General features: G+C 44.2%; 1 protein-coding gene across 2 annotated transcripts in view; it reads right to left on the bottom strand.

The window, feature by feature from the left end:
• Nucleotides 1-2528: 2528 nt before the first annotated feature.
• The window catches only part of LOC147727140 (fructose-1,6-bisphosphatase isozyme 2), a 326433-nt gene continuing 304421 nt past the window's right edge, over nt 2529-24540 (bottom strand). For both annotated transcript variants that reach the window (XM_086961191.1, XM_086961190.1), the window contains exon 7: nt 2529-2973. In XM_086961191.1, coding sequence (XP_086817317.1) covers nt 2779-2973 — 195 coding nt within the window. In that variant the 3' untranslated portion in view covers nt 2529-2778. The remainder of the gene's footprint in view (nt 2974-24540) is intronic.

Raw genomic sequence — 24540 nt, 5'->3', positions numbered from 1 at the left:
TCTACCCCGTTAAAAAGACACACGTGCACTCCAGTGGAGAGCGCTACTTACTGCTGGGAGTCCTCTTGTGCCTGCACTTCGTGCGCTGCTGCCGCCGCTGGAGGGGGACCAGGCATGCACAGTCCTCTTCCCGGGTGCAAGGTGCTCGACCCACTGGATGCCGATTTTGCAGAAAAAGTTCACCAGGGACCCGATTCCAAAAGGGAGAAAAAACATGCGTGTGCGCCAGAGAGTGAGGAAGCAGCTCTGCCTGTCGGTGCTGCTGGCTGTGATCAGTGACTGAGCTGCTGCACTAGTCTCAGGAGACTCCTGGCAGCTAACAGGGACAGGCACACTCCACACTGCATCTATTAACGAGCAGCGAGGAAGCTCGGGAAATGGAGTCCAGGCCAAGGGGCGCTCGCAGCTGCGGCTGGAATCAAGTGCCTAGCACTCCAGCCGCCCGCTTACACACACACAGGCTTTTTTAGTCTAAGAAGAAACATCCATCCCTCCCACCCCATACCCCCTCCCCCTTACCCGGCCCCACCCTCAGACTTGAGGCTTCAAGCTCTAACTTGTGCATTTGAAACAGTGACTACAGCGCCATGAAACCGCCCAACTCTGGAGGGACAGATCTGAATATGGAACCAGAGGCAGTTCATTTTATGAGTATGTCTGTATTTAAGAGGTAAAGACGGAAATGTTCTCTGTGCCTCCCCGAGCATCCCCTTCCAAATGTCTGGTGTGTACATCTTGTGAAGGTCGGACAGTAACATTCAGGGAGTCGCTCGAGGAACGACTGCAACGCCTGCCTACTCAACAGCAGCAATTTCACATTCTTGCCAAATATTTTATACATATCACAGAGTTTGTTCAGGAAGGCTTACTTAGGCCTTACTTACTGTTTTTACAATCCAGAAACTGGATGCGCCCCATTCTTTTTTATTTAATAAGTTTCAGCGAGACCGGGGTACAGTCAATCCATTGAGGGAGATGTCAGGCCATTTTTGGTGTTTAAAGAGACTTTTTGTTTCTGAACTCGTATCTGATTTTTTTTTTAAATTACCGACTTAAGGGCCTGCCAATAATCAGGGCCACTCGCTCGAGGCCAGGGAGTCAATCATAATATATACAAAGACATGCACAGAGGAGACGCGGGCAGACGGGCAGCAGGAGTCTGTAAGCCCTGTCCTTTTCAGATTGGGGGGCGTGTTTTTCTTTAGAGAAAGATACGCTAAAACACGCCCCTCAACCCGAAAAGGATGGGGCTTACAGCGAAAAGAGATTGTCACAGAGACCTCTTCTCCAATGGCTGGCCGCCGTTTAGGAGGCCAGCCAATGGAGAAGAGGGGAAGGTTTAAGCCTCGCTACTCTGAGACATAAGATCCCGCCAGCGAGACTGCACATGCGCAGCCTACGCTAGCCGAGACCTAAACATGCTGGTGTTCAAAGCACCATCTCTGATAGAGGTGGGGACATTTGGAGTGTTACATTTACATTCAATGTTGTCTTTTTCTGCAAGTGGAGAAGGATGTGTTTTGGACAGAAGTCATTTTTCTCAAAACCAAACTAGTATGAAACTCTCAAAAGAGCGATCTTGTGGTTTCCTTGCTGAAAAAAGAGGCACTGCTATTCCCTAGTGGAATGTTTTAGAAAAGCACAACCAAGCACTGGACCATACACATCAGAAAGTTCCTTACAGAACAAGAAGTCATCACATTATCACATTTGTTTTTCCACATCCTCTAAACTCTACTTTAGATATGGTAACATTTTATGTAATTGTTATCGTTCAAGCGCATAAATGAATTGGTTTGACAATTTTATTATGGTTATTCTGTAACCATAATGTTGTGTTTGGTGCATTCGTTCACACCCTACACACAATTTTCCTGAGAGAAGACTGTCTACCTAGGATAAGCAAGGGAGAAATCTCCTTTACTTTTTAGGTGCTAGACTCTTCAACTTTTTAGGACCTCAGCTAAGCTCAAATCAAGCCTGTGGTCTCTTTATCCCCCAAATATAAATTCAATTCCCTACAGAATGTTTCAATGTATTTAATTGCAATAGTCTGTCCTGGAGTCCACCAAATGTTGGGCAAAAGTAGCCCCCTGGAGAAGTAGTATCAAAGACAGGATTCCACGAGGTGCACATGGATAGTACGATGCATTCTAGTGATGTAATTCGCCTGGAGAATAAATGAGAGATTATCATGAAGGAAGATTGCCAGGTTGCTTATCTTTCAAGAGCGAATCAATGAGAGGGTGGGGGGGGCAATGGTAGTAGTTGATCAATTGGAAGTAGGCTTTAGTCACCAGACTCCGGCAGCAGGAGACCTGTCTTGTAAGCGCTCAGACTGAGGAAGTTATGATACATTCAAATGTGCACGCGTGTGAGGCATCTCATAACTAACATGACATTTGGTTGACGGTGTTGAAGGATGCAGGGGCAATGTGCAGGAGGAATGTGTTAGCCTAGACTGTGCCAACTTTGGACTCATGCTTAAAGGTACTGTAAATAAAATAAATATAAATTGAGATTAAACATACAGCAAATAATTCATTTAATGAGATTCCCCGGCCCTACCACCCATCTCATTGTATGAGGGCAGGAAAAGAGATACAGAGTCAAGCCGTCTCACCACCAAACATGAAAACCGTGAGGTGGAAGAAGAGCTGACAGAGACATCTGGGTGGGACTGTCTGTGCTGAACCATGAAACATGTTATGAAAGAGGGAGGAATAAATGGTGATGGTATTGAGTGCATGCTGGTGTTTGCATCTTGTGACTTTCCCTTTAACTGCTCTTCTGGTGTTTCTCCACACAACTGAGGAACTCCTGCACGTCGTCTGGGGATCCGAGAATCAGGGGTACCCTCTGGTGAATAGACTCGGGTTCCACATCCAGCACGGGTTGAGTTCCTGTGGTTGCCATCCCTCCAGCTTGCTCAATGATGAAAGCCATGGGGTTGCACTCATACAGCAGCCGAAGCTAAAACAAGAACAGAAAACAAGGGAAAGGATATTAAAAATAAGCACTTTATTGTTTAGACAAAAAACCCCTTGCGAATTCCAGGCAGCCATTTCGCTCTTTAAGTTTCAGCTTCTCCGAGCTCCAGTGTATATCCCACGTAGAATACCAAGGGCCCAATTTATAGTTTGGCAGAGAGGGTGATCTGTCACAAAGGTTACTGAGTACCCTCTCCACTACACGGATGGTCCACTCTCCTCGTTTAGAGTCGGGCAGACCTTTAGTATGTATACAGAGAAGGCTACTCTGTCTCCGCCATCACAGGTTTTGCCATGTGTCTGCATCCCATTTAGAGTGGGGGACGAATGGCAAGTTTTTGCTTTCACTTACCACCATCCAAAATGTGAGGTTAATTAAGTGATAGTAAAAAACATTTAAATGGGGGGTCATTCTTTTTTTTCATTTTAAAAAACAATGACCCACTTTGGTGTTTTGTTTTGAAAAATAAAAGAAGTCATTGAAAGTGTGCAGTGCTCGCTGTTGTGTTGGCAGAGCCAAACAGCACACTTTCAACGGCCATGACAGCGGTTCTTGTAAATGCAGGAGATGTCCGCTGGGCTGGCAGACATCTCTAAATTTGGCAGTGATACACCCTCAGGGCGATGTAGTAGTTTACTCCTTTTCCATGACGGAGTAAATCCCACGTGTCAAACTTAAAATTAGGCCATAAATGCAGAGAATCCCCTGGTCCCTCCTTTCCTTTGCCTCTTTTCTCACACCCTTGGGAAACCTGCTTTCATCCGTACACAAAAATTACTTTAACTTATGGAGACAAATTTTGCCCCTGGGGCATCTACCCTTATGCATACGTATTTAATTATACTGAGGATGTGGACATGATTCCTAGCCCCTGATCTGTGAGTAGTTATGTCTAATTCATGTAATGGGTGTGAATTACTCCCGATTTTCTAGGCTTGATTCAAATCACAAAGCATTTTCTGTGAGGAAATATGTCTCAATTTAGTCTTCATTTTGACATGGGTTTCCTGGAGTAAACCATGCATAAAACAGAAAAGCTAAAATAATAAATACATTTTTACACTACTTCTCTCTTTCCTTATTTCTTTCTGTCCATTTTTTCAATTGTGCATTCTTTTCATTCTCCTTCTTTCTTTTTTCTTGTCTTTAGTTTACTATATATTTCCCACCATTTACCCCTATTTTGTTTTTTCTCCTTTAATTCTCTTTATTTTTCTCCTTTCCTTTTTACTCTCTAATGCTCTCTTCTTCGCCTTTCTTTCGCCCGTTCTTTCTCTCAATAGTTCTTTCCTTTCCTAAGTTTTCTTTTTCCCCCTCTTTTTGTCATTCATATGTTTCTGCATTTATTTTCGTACCCATTTTCTTGATCTTTCCTTCTCTACTGCCTTGCTTTTATCCTATCTCTTTCTTTCGCTACTTCTTTATTTCGCTGCTTTTTTCTCTTCTTCTTTCCCTACTTTCTTTCAGTCTTATCTTCTTTCCCTGTCTTCATCTTTCATCATGTTAATCTTACTGTTGGTGTATTTACCTGCTGTACATTTTCTCCTTTCGTCCTGTTATTTCTCTATCTCTTCTTCTTTCCATTTCTTTATTTTCTTTTACTTTCTTTCCCTTTCTATCCCATTTTTTCTTTTCCTTACTTTCCATTTTTTTCGTTATTCTTTTTCTCTTCTTTCGCTTTCTCTTTCCTGCTCTTCCTTCTTCTTCTATTACATCCTTTGTCATTTTTTCTTGCGTTCTTCATTACTTTCAGTGTTTATTTCTTTTTTCTTCCTCTTTCATTGTCTTTCTAATTTCTCTTTCTTACTTCATCTCCTCTGTTTCTTTTGCTACTTTCTCTGTTTCTTTTTTCCTACATCTTTCTTCAATTTAATTTTATTCTCCTTCTTTCCCTGGCTTTCTCTGCTTCTTCCCCCTTATTTCCCTTTTTTCTTTCTCTCTTGCCTTATTTCTCTCATGCTGTCATTCCTTCCTTTCTTTGTCTCTTTCTCTCTTCCCCTCTTTTTCCTCTATCACGTTCTCAGTGTTTGTTTCTTTCTCTCAATTTCTTTCTCATTTTCTGTCTCAAGACCATAGGGACAAATCTGATCCGTAGGGACTCCAAATAAAAAACTTTTGCAATACAGCTCTTGTGCCATTATTGCTGCATGCTCCCTGTAGCAGGGCTGACATACTCTATGGCAGTGTTTAAGCTAATTGGACCCTGTGTACATTTATTGAATCCTGTATTAGGCAGTAGCTCATGGCAGTTTTCAATGATCAGAAGTAACTCTCACTATAAGAAAGGTTGGAGACCCCTCGTTTAGAGGAAGCAGAGGTCTAAAACTGAAGCTATTTCCTAGTCATGGTGCTTCCAAGGGTGCATATCATTCATTAAGTAAACTTTTTTTGTTTTAGAAAAGAGTAAGCAAAAATACCTGGTATACTTGTTATCTAAAGATTTAGTGAACACACTGATTTTGTTAGGCAGAGGATTACTGGATAGCTTGATCGCTGCTTGGACGTGCCAATGAGGAAATTGCTGTTAAGATGGTGATTTTATGGTCATGACTTATTTCAGGAGGGTAATACCAGGAGGCTGCAGCACATTTCAAGAAAAAGGAAGGTATATGTTCTTGTATGTTACAAAATCAATGCACGTGAATTCACAGTATATTAGATTGCCATTAGCTTTTATCTCTACAAAGAATCCAGTTGCACTTTATATTTTTTAAATTTGAGGCAAGCAATCATAGGAATGCACTGCTTTTAATATGCACAGGGGGCCAATGCAAGCCCCAGCAGCCCCTGTGTCGCAGGGTGGCCCCCAACCTTTTAGGCCCACCCAATTCCTCAGGTGCCCACATTAAGCCCAAGGCCAATGATTATCTGTGAGATATGGGAAACTAAGCACCCCCTCTTTGGAGTCCCTCCCCTTAGAGATCCTCACGCTTGACGCAACCAAGGCCTTTGACAGAGTAAACTGGGCTTACCTGTCGGAGGTCTTGGCGAAATTCAACGTGGGTGTAAAGATGCGGAGAGTAATTAGCCTCCTATACCAGAATCCGAGTGCATGCATCTTGGTAAATGGTATACTATCTGAGCCTTTGAACATCTCAAGAGGTACTACGCAGGGCTGCCCTCTCTCCCCACTCCTGTTCGACTTATACATTGAACCATTTGCACAGAGTCTAAGGGAGAGTTTTAACATCAGACCGTTCATGTATAAAGGGTGGGAGAGAAAGGTGGCCCTATACGCCGATGATATTCTAGTATACACCTAAGAGGTACATACCGCGCTACCAGCAGTTTTAAGGCTGGCCTCGGAGTTTGGAGAAATATCTGGATATCAGATTAATCCCGATAAAAGAGAGATGTTGATTTGGAACGAAGATCAGATTCCAGCAGATATCACGATACGCCCAGGGAATAAGTTGAGATACTTGGATATTAACATCATCAAGGATATTAACCAGATAGCTAAGATAAACTTTGTTGCTGTCGCTAAAGAATGTCGTAAATTGTTAACTTCATGGGCACAACTTCCTTTATCATTTTTAGGTAGGGTTAATTTGATTAAAATGTCTATCTTACCTAAGGTTTCTTTTCTTTTTAACACTATTCCATTATATTTTGATCCCGTATTAATAAATAAATTACAATCAGATATTAACTCCTTCATCTGGAGTAACCGACTCTCGAGGATTTCCTGGAAAAAGCTTAGGAGACGTAGAGAAAAAGGTGGAATCGCGGCCCCAGATTTTCAACTGTATGCATGGGCATTTCAATTATCACATGCCAGAATACTTCTTAAAAATCCATCAGTGTATGGGGTCGAATCTTTGTATTCCACTCTTCTCACAGGTGAAGGGGTTAGTCATTCAGGGTTTTTGTTTAAATTTGGAGATCCTAAGTTCTTTAAAAAAATTAAGTTGAAGATTCTGCAAGGATTTGCCAAGTTATGGGCACAGATAACAAAATCTATTAAGGCAGGGTACTACAATAGTAGGACTCCACTGTGGGATCTCCCAGAGACCCCCACCTGGTTGAGAGATAGCCTATCGACACCAATTAAGGAAGCTGGATTGACTGTCTGGGGGGATTTGTTTATAGAAGGAGAGCTACTTCCGTGGGAGTATCTCAGAAACACCATTGGTATAAATTTTGCTAGGTTTAAATACTTACAAATAGACAGCTGGTCCCAAGCATACAAGTCCCGCACAACGCGTGGAAATAAATTCCCTATAGGAGGTCACAGTCATTTAATAGCATCCTTGGTTGACAAACCTCCCGCTAAAAAGGAAATTTCAATTTGGTATAATTTGATTATGGAGGAAAGAGACGGAGATTTCTCACTACCAGAGGACCTTTGGTCATCAACTATAATGGGACGGAATCTACAAACCCTCTGGGGCCTATCTTGTGGAATGTTGTGGGACGTAGTGAAACCAACTTGGCTCCGTAGGAATCATATCTTTACTATTCATAGGGCCTACTACTCCCCATTAAGGCTTTCGAAATTTACACAGGGGAGCCAGGTAGCATGTCCTAAATGTGGTGAGGTAGCTGCTTCGGACTGTCATATGTTTTTTGAGTGTCCCGCTCTGTCAACTTTTTGGGAGGGCATAAAAAGAACTTTGTCTCTATCTTTGAACTCGAGCATAGTCCTCGATCTCCCTCTGATTATCTTTGGCATTATGGAAAATCTTCAAAGCTCAGAGAAGAAGCTAGTTTCTATTCTATCTTGCTTGCTAGGAGGGAGATATGCAGAAGATGGAAAGACCCTTTGCCCCCTACAATAGAAGACTGGTATTCCTCGACTCTATCTGTTTCCAGATTAGACCTGGGTAGGTCTAGTAACTCAAAGAAAAAAGCGTTTTGGCATCTACTAAACTGGGCACATTGATTTCCCTGGGTTTTTTCTTTTCCCCCCGGGTCCAATGATTAAGCCACATGGATACATCCCAGGGCCTGGTACTATTGTGGAATCTTCCACTCTTATTTTTAATGATTGGTTTCCGTCTGGTGAAATGGAGTTGGTCGAGAATGAGGAGCTGAGGGTTCAGTTTGGATAGTCGATTTTGAACCCTACCAGCTAAGATATCGGCTGAGACAGTATCCCGCTCGTACACCACTGAACTTCATCATCGAAACAGATCATAGTGGCAAATGAGGACAAAAAAAGAAAAAAAAAAAAAGATGGTGATTTTATGGTCATGACATATTTCAGGAGGGTAATACCAGGAGGCTGCAGCACATTTTAAGAAAAAGGAAGGTATATGTTCTTGTATGTTACAAAATCAATGCACGTAAATTCACAGTATATTAGATTGCCATTAGCTTTTATCTCTACAAAGAATCCAGTTGCACTTTATATTTTTTAAATTTGAGGCAAGCAATCATAGGAATGCACTGCTTTTAATATGCACAGGGGGCCAATGCAAGCCCCAGCAGCCCCTGTGTCGCAGGGTGGCCCCCAACCTTTTAGGCCCACCCAATTCCTCAGGTGCCCACATTAAGCCCAAGGCCAATGATTATCTGTGAGATATGGGAAACTAAGCGCCCCCTTCACACTTTGCTGTGGGAGGGCATCATTTTGAATAATACCACTAAATATGCAACCTACATTCGCTTGATTTCACAGTTTTTTTTAGAAAACGGTTTGTGTAATACTGTGTGTGATGATGCATTGATTATTAATTCTTCTTTTTATTTTATTTTGTTATGTACAAATTTTAGAACCCACGTCTCGATACACTTTCAATAAAGTCTGTATCGAGTGTATGACTATTGCTGCTGTAACACCCAGATCGTTAATAAAGCATACACACACAAGTCCACCATACATTATTTGAGCAGTGGTATTATTGGTAGACCATGTGTTGGAATATAAATGTAGCTCTACACCCATGATCAAAGCACAGTAGTCAACCTTTTCCCTTTACCTACCTCCTTTTCTACTTCAAAAGTGGGTCAGTTTCTTCACTGCTTGAGTTTTACAGAAGATGGTAGACAGACCAGTTCAGACACTCATTCTGTGTATTTCTCTCTCTCTACACACCTCACTAACTCATTCACAAAAACCTTAAATGCTTCGGTGATGACTGAAGTGGTGCTGTAGTTAGGAATTATTTTTTATCTAACTTTCAGACAAGTTTCAAAGATCTCTTGTGGTTCTGCACCACTTCCCAGTACTGGAGCTGAAACCCATGAAGGCACTTGTTTTTCTGTGAGGGTTTTGTTCAGAAAGCCCACGTACATGCTGGGGAGGCTGAGACATCAGCTCGCTTGTATTATCACACTGAGAATCCCAATCATTCCTTTAGCTCTATGAGTCCTTATTCAGTTATTGAGATTTGAGAGGGGGCCATAGGAGTATCAGGTAGTCCAAGACAATGACTCAAAGTCTGTGAAGTGGGCACCGCGTGATAAGCAGGGCCAGATTGGGAACCCAAAGCAACCCGGGCAAATGTTGTCAGACCAGCCCCCATATGCTGCATAGCGAGCTAGCCTGACCACTTCAAAAGGGATTGGGATGGAGGGTTCTCCCCCAAGAAAATTTGGGGGAAATGGTGCATTCTATCTACAACACATTTTTCATTATATATTCAATTTAATTCGTTTTTAAAGCATAGGGAATGATGACTTTACAGTGCACCAGGATAGAGCAATCTTTATTGGAGCTCTTCAATGATTCCCTCACTATCATCCTCCAACAGTGCCTCTCATCTCTACAATAGCCCCTTCTCTCATATGTATTTCATTTGTTTTATAGCGCCTCTTACCAGTGTAGGGTGTCAGACCATTTTACATCACACACACATACAGAGAACAATGACTCATACATGTGTAAATCAGTGTATAGAAAGTGTTACATAATACACAGTGTAGGATTCACCTGTCATCCATACTGGTAGGTGTGAGAAGTTGGCCTGGTATATAATGCTCACTAATTCTAGTGATCACTTTGTACCATGCCAAGCAACCCTTATGATGATGGTTGTAATTCAACCTTGTAGACCAGTTATCCTAGTGGTAACGTGGACAAAGCAGTCTTAGGCTAAACTCTGAAAGGCATGTGAAGCCAGCTGTTATACCATACACAACCCCCTTGAATACCAAATGAAAGGGACACCACACAGATATATATTGAAAATATATATTGATTTATTAACTATTAAAATCCCCTGGACTCTTTATGAGCACAGAAGCACAAGCGTTAGATCACAAGACAGTTTAAAATACACAAAAGTTGCACAATATGGATGAGCCCTAGGGGCCACCTAAACCATATACTAAGAAAGTGGTATAAGAGATACCTAGAGGAAAGTGGAGAGGCCTAGGGCCTTGGGAATCGCTGGAGCTATTCGAGACTGGAGTTAACTAAGTCGGGAAAGGCCCACGGGACTCGGGTGCAATGTTCAAAGTGCACGCACTTCTCAATACAAAGTCTATGGTGCGTAAAAAGCACAAAGTTAGAAAGTTAGGAACCTTCCGAGTGACCTACGGAGCTGAAACTTAAAACACAGGCCCTTGGGATGTGTACCAGTGCAGGAGCACCGGCGGAGCTGAGTTACCTCACCCACAGGAAGCGGGTGCACAGGGTCGAAGTTGTGTCGGGTTTTGTCACGCTGGTCGATGGTGCTTGGAGCTGAAGATGCTGCAGGCGGCTCGATGAGAAGAGTTCCGGTGGATCCAAGGGTGGATCTGAAGATGTGAAGACCTGAAAGCAGAGGGGACAATGTTCAAAGTCACTAGCCAGTGACTACCGTGGAACCAGATTGGAACCAGGCGATGTCGGGTGCAAACAGGCGTTGTCGGGAAGCTTCCTTCTGCAGCCACGTGGATACCCGGGGTCGAGGACGTCCAGGAGTCGGTCACGAGCTGTCCCACGTAGGCTTCTCGCTGTTGGCGGTGTCGGCGACCTGATCGGAGCAAACAGGCCTTGGCAAATGCAAGCCACGCAGAAGTTGAAAGATGCTGTTCACTCGGACCAGCAAGGTTAGAGCGGGTGCTCCTTTTCACAGGAGCTTAGGAAGGTCTGGAGCAACCAGACCTGCTGTTTAAATCTTCGGGTTCGTCGCCAAGATGGCCACTGACCACGTGGCTAGTGGCCGGGATGGCGCGTCGAGTGGCACAATGCAAAAGGGCCCCACGCAGATCGTGGAGATGCTGGAGGGCTGATCTTCGGTGCAAGGGCTGCTCGGTGGTGGGGGTTCTCAATCCCCAAAGCACAACGTCGAGGATGCCTCAGAAGCTGCGCAGTCAGCTTTTCGGGTGTCTTTCAAGAGGTCCGGTCCCACGTCACTCGGTGCCTCCACGGGTCCCTTCTTCGCAGGGACTGTGGATCGGGCTCTGAGAGGTCTGGGAGTCTGGTTCTTGTCGGGCTCTGGGCTCGGTCTCCGGCGGGAGGCGGCGGCAAAGCAGACGTCGAGTTGCTGGTTGGTACCTGTGTTCACAGGGTGGTCACTCCTTGGCCACAAGGGAGATTCTCTTCAGTCTTCTGTGCAGCAGAATGTCGAAGTCCAGTCTTCTTCTTGTTTAAAGTTGATTTCGGGATGATCTGCTGTGCAATGGCACTGCTCCCCCTCTTATTCCCAATCTAGGGGGTGGATCACCTACTAGGTCCCTCCTCTGGGAGGAACCAGGAAGGGGGGCGGTTACACCCCCTTTCCTTTGTCCAGCTCCGCGCCAGGACTGGGGCTGGAAGGCCCCAGAACCGGTTTGGGCTGGCCTATGCACGGGGACACCTTGTGTGCCCCGGGCATGTCTGATTCTATTCAGCCCTGTCCTACCCAATACACAAAATCCTGTCTGGGGTGGTGCTCGCACCTCCCAAGGCAGGAAACCCTTTGTCCAGGCCACCATCTGCCGAGTTTCGGTCAGCAGCAGGAGGCCAGACTTGTGTCTGTGGTGGCAGCGTCCATTTTGTGAAGCTGAGGCTCTGTTTAACTTTAACCGGGGTTAAGGCTACACACATGTCGTGTCCCTCTAGAAGGGTGGAATGCTATCCCCGTCGCCAGAATTGGCGAGGGGATAGTATTCCAATTCGTATGACACCTTACTCGACATGTTTTGATAAAGCCAAACCAAAGATAGCATTTAACCGCGAGGATTATAATGCACTTAAGAGTATATGGTATGGCAATATCCCGGAACAGCTTAGGGAGTGGTTCCTGACAGCTGCAGACAGGCTCAGCTCATGCTAGAGCACCATCTCACATATTTCCAAGCACTCTGCCTCCAGGATTGATGAGGCCTTCCATAGGAGTGGCTGATAGGAACATATGTGTCCAGTTTAGGGTTAGGCACAGACATACTGCGCCTAAGTAAGAGGTGGTTACACCGACTTACCCCAGCTGAGTGATCAGCCAGTTGTGTCAAAATATGGAGGCCAGGCCAGGGGTGGCACAATACGTGCTGCAGCCCCTGGTAGGCCTTGGATACACCTATGCCCTGGGCACCTAGGGTGCACTATTACAGGGGCTCATAAGGTGAACCAGTTCCAATTCGTAATGCACCTAGAGTGCATTGGCAGTAATTTAGAGAGAGAACAGCAGGCTGTGGGTCTGATTAGCAGGCCCACAGCCACATTAAGTCAGAAACCAGTGAAGCAAAAAGCAAAAATTTGGGGTGACCATAGGATAGCAGACCCTACTCTCCTACAGTAGGCATTTTTAAGAGTGCTTGGTCTGGGGAAGCACAAACTCAGGATTCAAAACATAACACAGTGGTTAGGGTTGACTTTACTAATAAGAATGTATTTTTACCCAAACAACATGTTTAAAGCAAAATTTGGATAATGAAAGGCTGGGACAGAAAAACCTAACTTTCTAACCTAGATTTCGATTGTAACTTATGAATTTCACAGTAACAAAAGGATCTCTGTTATAAAAGCAGTAACCCACTGAACTATGCACATAAAATACTGTTCTGTGATCTGCACAGTACACGCTCTTTGTAGTAGACATATTAACCCTCTGTGCTAACTTAAATGAGTCAAAACTGCCAGTAGACAAAACTCCGACCTCTCTCCACCAGGTACATTAATCACCCAAGTTATCTTGGCACTTTTATTGTTTTCAGAAAACTGTTGGCTATACAAGGAACTCTGCAGTGCTATTGAAACTGCTGCACTGATACAAAAACCCACCCACCACTCTTCCAGCCTCCCGGGGAAACACCCGATGCCCGGTATGTCAGGCTGACCTTTTTGATAAAGACATTGATAAATATTTCCTCTACAGAACTTGTTGTTGACACCCAGGCCCATTGTAACTAAAGGTCTCCTCTGGAACGAGCTCTGTATCCTGCCCCTGCATTGCTTCACTGCATTGGAAGTGGGCAGCTGGTCACCTGCATTTATGTTGAAGAGAGTCTATGAAATGAGGTGAATGGGTAATTGGTGACAGACAAACTTCACACTTCATAAATTCTGTGCAGTTTCCTGAAAATGGCCGACAGGCATACTTCATATTTCCTGTATTCTGTGCAGTTTCCTGAGTATCCAACTTTTGCCAAGGGTAGATACTTAATGAAAAAGTTTTCTCCTAATATTTGCTTTTGTAAAACCCTGCACCTGCAGATGTACAAAGCATTTTTCTGGTCGCAAATGGCATTATTTCCAGAATCTGGCCTTTTGCGACTGGATAAATGCCTTTTCAAATGTACAAAATGTGATTGAGTAACTTGTTACTGAATCACAATTTGCGTTTCGGTTTTTGGAATGGGTGTGTTTTGGGAGTCCCTTCCAAATTCGAAATCAGTTTGCTATGTATTACTGTTTGGTGACCGAATTCTGGTTGCAAATCAGTAATACTTTACCACCATTTTAAAGGTGGTGGTAAGCCATTCACAAATGAGTAGGGGTCCCTTTGAGAATGTTGAAAACATATTTTGTAGGAGCAGACAATGATCCTAGGGACCATTACCTAGTCTCAAAAAATGAAATGACAAAGACTAATTATTTTCTTCCATTAAAAAAAATAGTGCTTTATTAAAAAAGCAATCACAGACATGGTGATCACCTGACCTCAGCAGGCCACTATCCCTGTAATGGCTGAGATCCCAAATGGGTCGCAAATTGAGACCTACCTCATGAATATAAGTGAGATAGGTCTATTTGCGACATACTTGAAATCGCTAATGAAACTCAAAAGAGTTTCACACATTAGGAATAGCAACTCCCTAATTGCGATTCACAGGAAATCGCAATTAGCAAATCACTTTTCATAACCTTCATTCATCTAGCCCTTAGTTCCTAAACAATGTTGCCAACAGTGTTAGGGTAAAACATTTGCATCCTCATTCACACTTAATTCAGACCCCACCAGAACTATCTCTCTTCTGTACCTCTGCTGCCATTAGAGGCACTACCCTGTTTTTTGTTTCCACAAGCGTGACTTACCTGATTTAGGAAACGCATTGTTTTCCATGCGATCATTAACTTGTCCTAGCAGACTTAAGACCAAAACCTAATTTTAACTGAGACAAAATCCTAACTTTACACCTCCTAAATGCCCTTTCTGAATACAGAAAGTCGTAAAGTTAGGATTTTATCTCAGTTAAACTTAAGTTTTGGTTTTAAGTTTAACTTAAGTAAAACCTAAGTTTAACTGAGACAAAATCCTAACTTTACACCTCCTAAATGAGGTCTAAGTTTAACTTAAGTAAAACTTAAGTTTAACTCAGACAAAATCCTAACTCTACTACTCCTAAATGCCCTTTATGAATACCGAAAGTTGTAAAGTTCAGATTTTGTCTCAGATTACTTTTGTGAATCGGGCCCTTGATTTTTGGAGTCCAAAAACATTAATTAAATATTCCAGTCATACGTTTGTTGCTTGCACGTAAGGCTCAGATTCAAAGAGATGTACACCTATTTGGGTAAGGCAGTGATCTTTATTGGAATAAGCCTCACTTAAATGGAAATCTTGGCAACATTGAAATTTCTTCTTCAGACTTAATATGCTTTCCATATCATTGCTTATGATATATTTTACCATTCTCCTGCTGCTGATTTCTAGCTATATTAGTTGTTTGGGTTCCTTTTTTTGGTGGAAAAGATATATCTTTCTACCCATATACCTTATAAAGATAAGCACTTTATGAAACAATTAGGATATGATATAATAGTATGGGTATACACCTGTTACAACGCAACTTTTACAACTACCTACTATTACAACGCAACTTTTACAACGCATACCATTACAACGCATTGCGCTGGGGGGCGCTCTAGGATAGGGAATAAGTATAATTTACTATCCAACACCTTCCCTAGTGTCCACGGGGACTGGAGTTAGAATAGTAAATTATACTTACCACTATCCAGCACCTCAAAGCGCTATGCGTTGTAATGGTATGCGTTGTAATGGTCGCGTTGTAATAGTAGGTAGTTGTAATGGTATGCGTTGTAACATGGTACATCCAATAGTATGTACTAACTTTAATGCTTCAATTCGAGGAGTGGCAATCTTAAAGCAAAAAGGCCTGAAATGCGAAACACTTAAGACACTAACTGACAAGGCTGGTAGATGGGCTATAGCTCAGATAAATCTGGAAGGCTGGAAATACACAATATGTGGAATTTATGCTTCAAATCAAGACGAACCACATATTTTTGATCAGATTAATATAGAACTACTTGGATGGGAAGGGGAATATATTGTTTTGGGTGATTTCAATTGTATTATGAGTTATGATTTGGACACAACTGGGAAAAACTCCTTTCAGAGAATGCGGAAAACTAGAGCAGCAATTTTGGATCTAGCATCTAACCATTTTCTTAAAGACTCTTGGAGATGTTTAAATCATAAACTTGCCTGGTACTCATATTACTCGGCCGCTCATAAATTATGCTCACGCATTGATATGATCTGGGTTTCAGATGCCATCCTCAACCTTAATAAATGCTCAATGGCAATTTACCCAAGGGTAACTTCAGATCATAATCCAATTTCTATTACTTTTGAGATTACAACCGAAGAATTTTCTCCACGCCTTTTCTCATTTCCAAGATATTTATTCACTGACAGCGGATTTGTGAGTCAACTTAAAGAACATCTAAAACAATTCATTGATATAAATATTCACTCGAGTCAACCCCTGATAGTATGGGATGCCTGTAAAGCTAGTATACGTGGTTTTACACAGCAATATATATGGCGCCAAAATAAAGAACACCGAATCTTGAATGAGAAAAGGATTGGTGAAATACGTGATATTGAACTTCAGTTATCAATGGCTTTGTCTGATGAGGTACCGATCTCAGATATACTTAATCTTAAACTAATCGAACTCAAAGTTGCACTAAAAGACCTTCTTAGAACTAAAAGCATTAACAAATTAAAAAAATATCAGCTTGATCAGTATGAAAACGCAGATAAAATTGGTAAACTTCTGGCTTATAGAGTTGCTGAAGATCGTGCACAGAAAATATTTAAGGAAATCAAAGGAGACAATGATCAACTGGTTAGCGATTCTAAATCAATATTGTTACAATTTGCTTCTTACTATCAAGCTTTATATACTCCAGAAAACGTAACTTCGGAAGATAGTATTAAAAAGTATATAGAACTTAACATAGTGAATGTCTTAAAATTAGAACAAACAAAACACCTAGAGGAAGACATTACAGTAAGGGAAATTAGAGAGGCTATTAACTCCTTAGCAATAGGGAAAGCAGTAGGGGAGGATTCTATTCCTCTGGAACTATATAAATGCTGTGCGAAAAAAAAGGGAAAAGATATATCTTTCTGACAACTTTGAAAGTGGGAAGTATAACAGTGTTTCAATAGTTATTTGTAGCCTGAGAAGCAACCATATCTTTCCACCAAATAAAGTAATTGTGGAATGGAAGAAAACTGAATTTAAAAATGTAAGCAGCATATCATCAAACAATGAGCATGTGAATGCTTTTTTTTGTAACATATTTATATTGCCATTTTTTCACATTCTCACATGGGCATTTACAGTTTTGATCGTCGACATTTATCCATTGTGTTATAAAGTTGTCACATAAACCGTGTACCAGTTCCATCTCACTAAATTCCATCTTAGCAATTACTATACAACAAATACAGAGAATGACTCATATAACTTATACTTTAACAATGAAATCCTGGGAACTTCGTGCTAATAAAGTTCTAGCACAACAATATTCTCATCTTCCTGTACCTATATATCTGATTATGTAAATGTACATGTAAAATATATGCAGTCTATTATGTGCAGGAGCTCTAACAGGTAGATCTCCCTTATGGTGCCATTTTTGGATTAAAAAAAAAACAAAAAAACGTGGCAGTAAACAAACATATGCAGGGTGGAAAGTTATCTTCCATGGTAAGGAAAAAGAAAAAAAGTAATATTTTCCCAATCTGGGTGTGTTTAACAACAGTGAGGACAGCGCCTATTTTCCGAACACTGTATCATACAAAAGAGGTGTCAGGAATACCTATTTACATGTCCTCTGTAGTATCTCAACCCCCTTAGTCCACCCCTATTTATCTATAAACCTCTCTGCTCATTCTTGTCATGTATGGCACGTCAACTCTCTTCTCCATCCCCTCAGGCATTGTCTCACTTCCCCTGGGGCCTATCTCAGGGGTTATCACCTGAATCATGTTCTCGCTTCAGGTGTTCCCATGTCTCCATCCATTGCACTGCCTCCTCCCTAACCAATGTCCTCCCCTCTGTACCTAACAATGCGTCACATCTTGTCAGATTCCCACTACCGGGCCTGCAGCAGACTTCCAGGCCATGACTATCCTCCCTCGGGCTAGGACCAGGGCCAAGTCTACATATCTGCTCCCAAACTTCCGCTTAGGAGGCCAAGGAAAAAGCCAAAGTAAACAAACCCCAACCGTAGAGCAGAGTTTGCGCCCCAGTGTTGCATTCACCGCTGCCACAACCTCATCCCAAAATGATCTTAGACCAGGACATGCCTATGTCATATGGACAAAATCTGCATCTTCACCATTACACCTAGGGCAGCAGCGGACTGCACTGCCGTAGGCAACCCGTAGCTTATGTGGTGTCATATAAGTTATGTGTAAATAATTAAACTGCATATATTTCAACCTGGTGTTACAGGATACCATTCTGTGGTAAGCTATTACTCTATTCCACTATGGATCCTAGAGCTCCTACCCCATAATTTCCTCCCATCACTCGCATAGTCTTGTCAGTGGGGTGTGGGTCGCATCTGACAAAGAGCAATATAACCACCTCACTGAGTGACCAGCTGATTGATCCTAGAGTTAACAAAGAGTGAAATACCAAGTGCATCTTAGGCTTCTCTCTACCTCCACCCCATAATTTCCAGAATGCGGGTGTTAACACCTCATACTTGAGGAACTGACCAGGGGGAGTCCTGCATCTTCCACTAAATCCTCGAAGGAATAAGAGTATTCAGGTGATAAAGATCCCCTACAGTGTCAAGCACCACCTCAGGCCAGGTTGCCAGCTGCTCTGCTGCAAATATAGAAATTGGATCCCCATAAGGCAGTCCAACTAATGGCAGAACCGAGTAGTAGAAAGGAATGCCGACCGTCATCGCCACCACCCGGCTCCAGCATGCCCAGCAACGGTGAAAGGCACAGTCCGCCTATCGTCAGGTCGAGCAATTTAGCCAGTAAGCCCACCTCCCTCTCTGCTTCACCTATGTCTTCTTACCGCATCCCTTCCAACCATTGTGCGACCCATTACAGCTGGGAAGCCAAAAATATAACTCAAAATTTGGAGCTTCCAAGCCTCATTCCCTTATGAGGCACTGCATAGGACACTCTGCGTCTCTCCGTTCCCCATATCAGGTCCCTCAGTAAAGAATCTAGTTGACGAAAACAGCCAGCTGGGATTTTGTTCATGAGAATATTAACATAATATAATAAGCCCGGGAGCATTACCATTTTAGATATAGAGACCCGAGCCATTACAGGCAGACGTAAAGAGCACCAAAAGGAGACACAAGATCAGAGGGATCGAATTGCCCTCCCCAGGTTGCCCTCTCTGAGATCTTTACGAGAATGATAAATGTGGATGCCTAGGCATCGAAAAGTGGACTGCGTCCAATTTAGTTCCATCGGAATCTCCAGGGTGCGGGGGAGTGAAGGATCCACTGGGAACACATTTGTTTTACTCTTATTAACTTTTAGGCCTGATACCCACTCAAAACTCCCCAGTAGCTCAAGTGCCGAGGCTGTGCCATCCCTAGCATCTGGCAGATAAATCAAAAGTTCATCTGCGTGTAGGGAAATGATTTGTTTGTACCCTCATATAGGTACCCCTATTCCCTCTCTGCTTTTCCAGAACAGGACAGCCAGCAGCTCAATTGCCAGGGCAAAGAGGAGCGGTGATAGGGGCCTACCCTGTCTAGTACCCCGGAAGACTCAGTATTGCTGAGACACAGTCCTGCCTGTTCGGACACACGCTGTAGGGCTCTCATACAAAAATGTCACCCATTTCAGCCATTCATCCCCACATGGTCTCAAACAAGTAATCCCACCTCACTGTAATGAAGGCCTTCTCCGGGTCAATTGATAAAAAGGCCACCTGTGGGAAGGAGGGGACTTCCAGATGAAATAAAACGGAGTATAGTTTCCGCAAATTAAGCGATGTATTCCGAGAGGGGATAAACCCATTCCGATCAGGGTGCACCAAGGTAGACATCTGTAGAAGCAGACAACATGCTTGTATTTTACTAAGCAGTTTAAAATCCATGTTGGGCATGGAGAGCGGTTGGTAGTCTGTTGTGGAAGCCCCTGGGGTTGTGGTCTTGGGGAGCGGGATCACCACTGCGTCACGTAAGGAGTCCGGTAGCTTTCCAAGTTGCAGAGATTTTGTATATAAGGCCACTAATTTAGGAGCCAACATCGAGGCATTTGTAGTGTATAATTCTGCTGGGAGGCCGTCTGGACCTGGGGCCTTACCAGTAGCCATGCTTTTAATGGCCATTGGGATTTCACGTTCTGTCACCGGCCCGCCGAGGCTTCCCTGTCCTGTGGGTACAACTTCTGGAGTGGCAACTATCTCAGAAAGTCTCTTTGTTCCCATATATGATCAGCATAGTGTAATGTGGGAGCGCAGTCTAGTAGCTGGGTGTGGGCGGAGCTAGGGGGCCAGAGGAAGAGGAGGAGTGGACACAGGAAGTGGTTAGTTAGAGTAGGGACAGGGCACAAGCAAGATGTATTGAATAAAGCTCCAGTTTAGATAATTCCAAGTGTCTGTATTTATTGTAGCACGATGCTACAACTGGCGACGGGAGTGGGATGGGCCTGAAACCTAGCCCACAGAACCCCACAAGAGAGCCCTGTCCCAGGCAGCCTCGAGGAGAAGAAAACGCTGCCCAAGGGAAACGAAGTTGCTGCCCGAGACAAGAAGCCAGCAGCAGGTGACCCTGTTCCCCCAGCAGTTGAGAGGGATCCAAGAGGGAGCCGAGGCACCAAGTGTTGAAACGCTCGAAGAAGAGACCCCTTCGCGCCAAAACGCGACTCATGCAGGAAGCGTGCAAAACTAGTGAGTGCTGCACGAGCAGAAGTCGGGAGCCCACCCCGACTCTGCCAAGCCCCAAAGAGAGGAGAAAAGTGCCTCAGCGTGGAGGACGTTGCCCCACGAAGATCGCCTGCCAAGCGCTGCTGAGAGCGCTGAAAGCGGAGCCCGAGGGAGATCCGAGGTCGGAAAACCTCACGCCCGATGCGTGAGGTTTGGCACGGTGCCGGCGAAGGAAAGCGGGAACCTAAAAGTAAGGAGGAATCGGGAGCCCACCCCTATCCTGCCTAATGCCCTGGTTACAAGAGGGCGCCTGGGGCACTGCGGAAGCCCCGTGGGTGTGCCCAGAAGCAAGAGCGCTGTTCGCGCCAAACGGAAGAAAAGCTCACCCCCGATGCGTGAGACATCGCAGGTGAGCCGCGAAGTGAAATCGGGAGCTCACCTGGATCGTGTCTGACTGCTCCGGTACCCGAGGAGCGTCTGGAGAGCTGCAGAGGGTGAGCTGCCTGAAGACATCGGCTACCGGTGAGTGCCGAGGAAACGTGTGAGCCTGGAGAGAGCCTGGAGAGTGAATGGCATCAAACCTTGTGGAGGGCGAGATTTCCAAAATGGGGGCCATCTTGGAGTCAGGCTGGTAGAGACATCCCCTTGTGAGGTGGGAAGGCGGCCATATTGGAGTCAGGCAATGTCAAGAAAACAAGCATTGGCAAAAGTGAACAAGCACTGGCAAGAACAAAGAAACAAACATTGGCAAAAGGAAGTCAACAAGCACTGATAACCGTAAGGTAGATGCAAATAAACGAACATTGATACCTGCAAATAAACAAGCAGTGATACATGCAAATCAACAAGCATTGACACATGCAAATCAACAGACATTAGACAAACGGAAACAAGCACTGGCGAAGAGCAAACTAGCATTGGTACATGCAAATAAACAAGCATTGATACATGAAAGGAGACACGAGCATTGATACGTGCAGATCAACAAGCATTGGATAAATCGTGGCGAAGGAAGAAAACAAGCATTGGGGAAGGCCAAACAAGCATTGGCAAAGACAAGCAAGCAAGCACTGGTGCATGCAAATAAACAAGCATTGGTACCTGCGAGTCAACGAGCCTTGGTATGTGTAAATAAACAAACACTGATAAATGCAAAGAAATAGGCATTGGTAAGGCAAATAAATAAGCGTGGATAACGGCGCATGGACAACCATGAACAAGTCTTGGCAACCAAAACTTAATAAGCACATGCAATCACGAGAGTGAATCAATTGACAAGCAAGAGCAACCACAAGAGTGACTTAACAAACAAGCATTGACAACACAAATGTCAGCACGGGTGGAAACGCGAACAGTGAGAAACGCAAGCGAATGCGCAGTAGCGGATGTAATAAAATAACACGTTTCTATAAAATAAAAGAAGCAACAAGCAAACATAAATAAAGACAATACATAAATAACTACAACGGAATCAGCAACGAGCCAAAGCAAGTGTGAAATAGCCAATAAACATACACAACAAGCGAGTGAAACCCAACATTGTCGCTAACCATGGAAGAATTCGAGGGTACAATGTTGACCAAACATGAGTGAACTGAAGGAAGAACTGACAATCAAACTCAAGCTAAAACACAAGCAGAGACAATCACATGGTGGTACAAGCTGAAGCAACTGAAACCCGAAGAAAAGTGAACAGCACAATGCCCCGCGTCTACGACAGATCAGAACCTCCCTCTCTCATAGCGGGAGGAGACGTAGCTCAATATTTCACTCCACACATTGAAGAATCGCCCCCAGCGGCGCAGATTGACGATTGGATCAAGGGCCTCAAACGGCACTGGTGGTTGGAAGCATTGGACGATTTCCTGAAAGCCAACGGTGAGCAAAGAGAAAGAAAATGTCTAGTGCTACTCCTTCATTTGGTGGGTCCTGGGGGCCGATGCCCAATTAGAACATTTTCCAAAGAAGAAGCGGACATCTATGAGAGACTCCAAGAGGAGCTCTGTGCCCATCTCAATGCACAGGCAGATGTGGATCATAATCGCATGGTCTTCAACACAGCACGGCAAGAACCAGGCGAACCATTGCCACAGTTCATCACTCGGTTGCAAAGTCTGGTACAAGGCTGCCATTTTAACACGTTTACAAATGAGGATGCTGTTCGGCTCCGAATAATTGAAGGCTGTGAAAAGCCCGAAACAAAGCACAAAATACTGAGAGGGCATTGGTCGCTAAAGGAAATTATCAAGAAAGCCGAAATTGGAATGCAAGTCCAAGCAAGAGACAAATTGATGGATGCGCATCTGAGTGCAAAACTTCGAGATACCTGGGAAGAGAGAACCCAGATATCCAACAAACACAAAAAGAGAGAGAGAGAAGGCAGACCAGCGAAAAGACAAAGGGGGATACACAGTGACAAGGAAAGTGACAAGGAGTACTCAGAGGCAGATTACTCAGCGTCCGACCACTCAGAATCAACCAAAGATCACTCAGAGTCAACCATCCAAATAACAACTACCAGGAGTTATTCATTCTTCAGAAGTTCCCCAAGGAGCCATTCAAAGTATGACACACGCTACTCTGACGAGGAGGGAGCGTCCAGTGGGACAGATTGCACTCCTGGACAAGATGGCCTTCTGCACAACAAGTGGGGGAGAAAGACAAACCATAGAAGAAGGGGCCGAAATGGTCAACACCGGAAATTGACGCCGGAATATCAATCGCCAAGGAGTGAAGATGAGTCCGAGGAAACAGCTGGCAGGAGAACACACCACCAACAGATCAGAGATATTAGAGCACCAAACAATCGGGAAGAAGAACCAGATCGCACAAGATGGACTGGTCCCTCACAACAACAACAAACAAGAAAAGATCCATGCATCCATGGGCCCCGCGACAACGAAGAAACAGAGCGGAGATGGTTGACCTCAGGCGAGAAGGACGAAGAGACAAAAGCTTGGGATCAAGCACAAGGAACAAGCACGGAATCATCAGACAACATCCCAAATGAGACAACATTGAAGATGTTCCAACAAAGACACACGGAGAAGTATTTCAAAGACAATTCCGAGGTGAAAAGCAGCTCGTCACGGACTACCCGGTTCCAAAGACCACCTGGTAAGACATTCTCAAAGGAACACTCACAGAGGGAACTGATGGAGAACCCCTCTGATTCAGAAAGCACGTCGGTCCGGTCCTTTGAGTCGGCCGAGTCGTGGTCCTGACAACGGCCACGCGCAACACTCTCAAAGGAACATTCTCAGAGGGAAGTGACAGAGAACCCCTCTGATTCAGATAGCATTTCGGTCCGATCCTTTGAGTCGACGGAGTCATGGTCCCGACAACGGCCGTGGCGCCAAGCACCCGAACACATCAGAGAACCAAGGGATACTCTTCCCGTCAAGAGCGACACGTCTCACACTAATGTCAATGCACACTCGATCACTCCACCAGCCAACCTGTCATATCGATCCCAGATGCATAGCAACACAAATACTACACCGTCACCCGAAGGTCCTGGTCCTACAAAATGGAAACCGACATCATGGCCATTAACACCCAAATAAAAACGGACCAACCAGCCGATCAGCAAAGGAAGCCGGACATGTCAGGAGAGCCAAGTCATCATCGGATGAGAACGAAACACACAAATACCCAGCCGGTTCCAGGGTTTGCCTGTCCTAGGCGCGAGCAGGAGTGGGAGAGACAACCCGAGACAGCAAATCAATCTCCAAGCCATACCAAGATGACCTCCACAGTTCATATCCCACCGGCTGGCATCCCAGACTCGAAACAGGAAGACAGTGTTGTTCTTGACCTGACAAGGCAAAAGGAAGTAAAAATACATGCAGACACTCGGAAAGGAACTAGAATAGCATCCCCTTGGAAAAGAGGCCGAGCGTCATGTGAGCAAGAGTCACCAAGGAGGACAGACTGCCGATATCAAACTGAGCTCACCATAGACACCTCAGACACTGAAGGTGAGTGGATCACTCAGAAGTTGAGAAACAAACATCATGAATCTGAACATACGCACATCACACGAGAAGTCGCGCAAGTGCAAAGATGTACTCTCGTAAT

This window comes from Lissotriton vulgaris, chromosome 3_1 (assembly GCF_964263255.1).
Source record: "Lissotriton vulgaris chromosome 3_1, aLisVul1.2, whole genome shotgun sequence".
NCBI classification, from domain to species: Eukaryota; Metazoa; Chordata; class Amphibia; order Caudata; family Salamandridae; genus Lissotriton; species Lissotriton vulgaris.
This window is presented reverse-complemented; position numbering and strand designations above follow the sequence as displayed.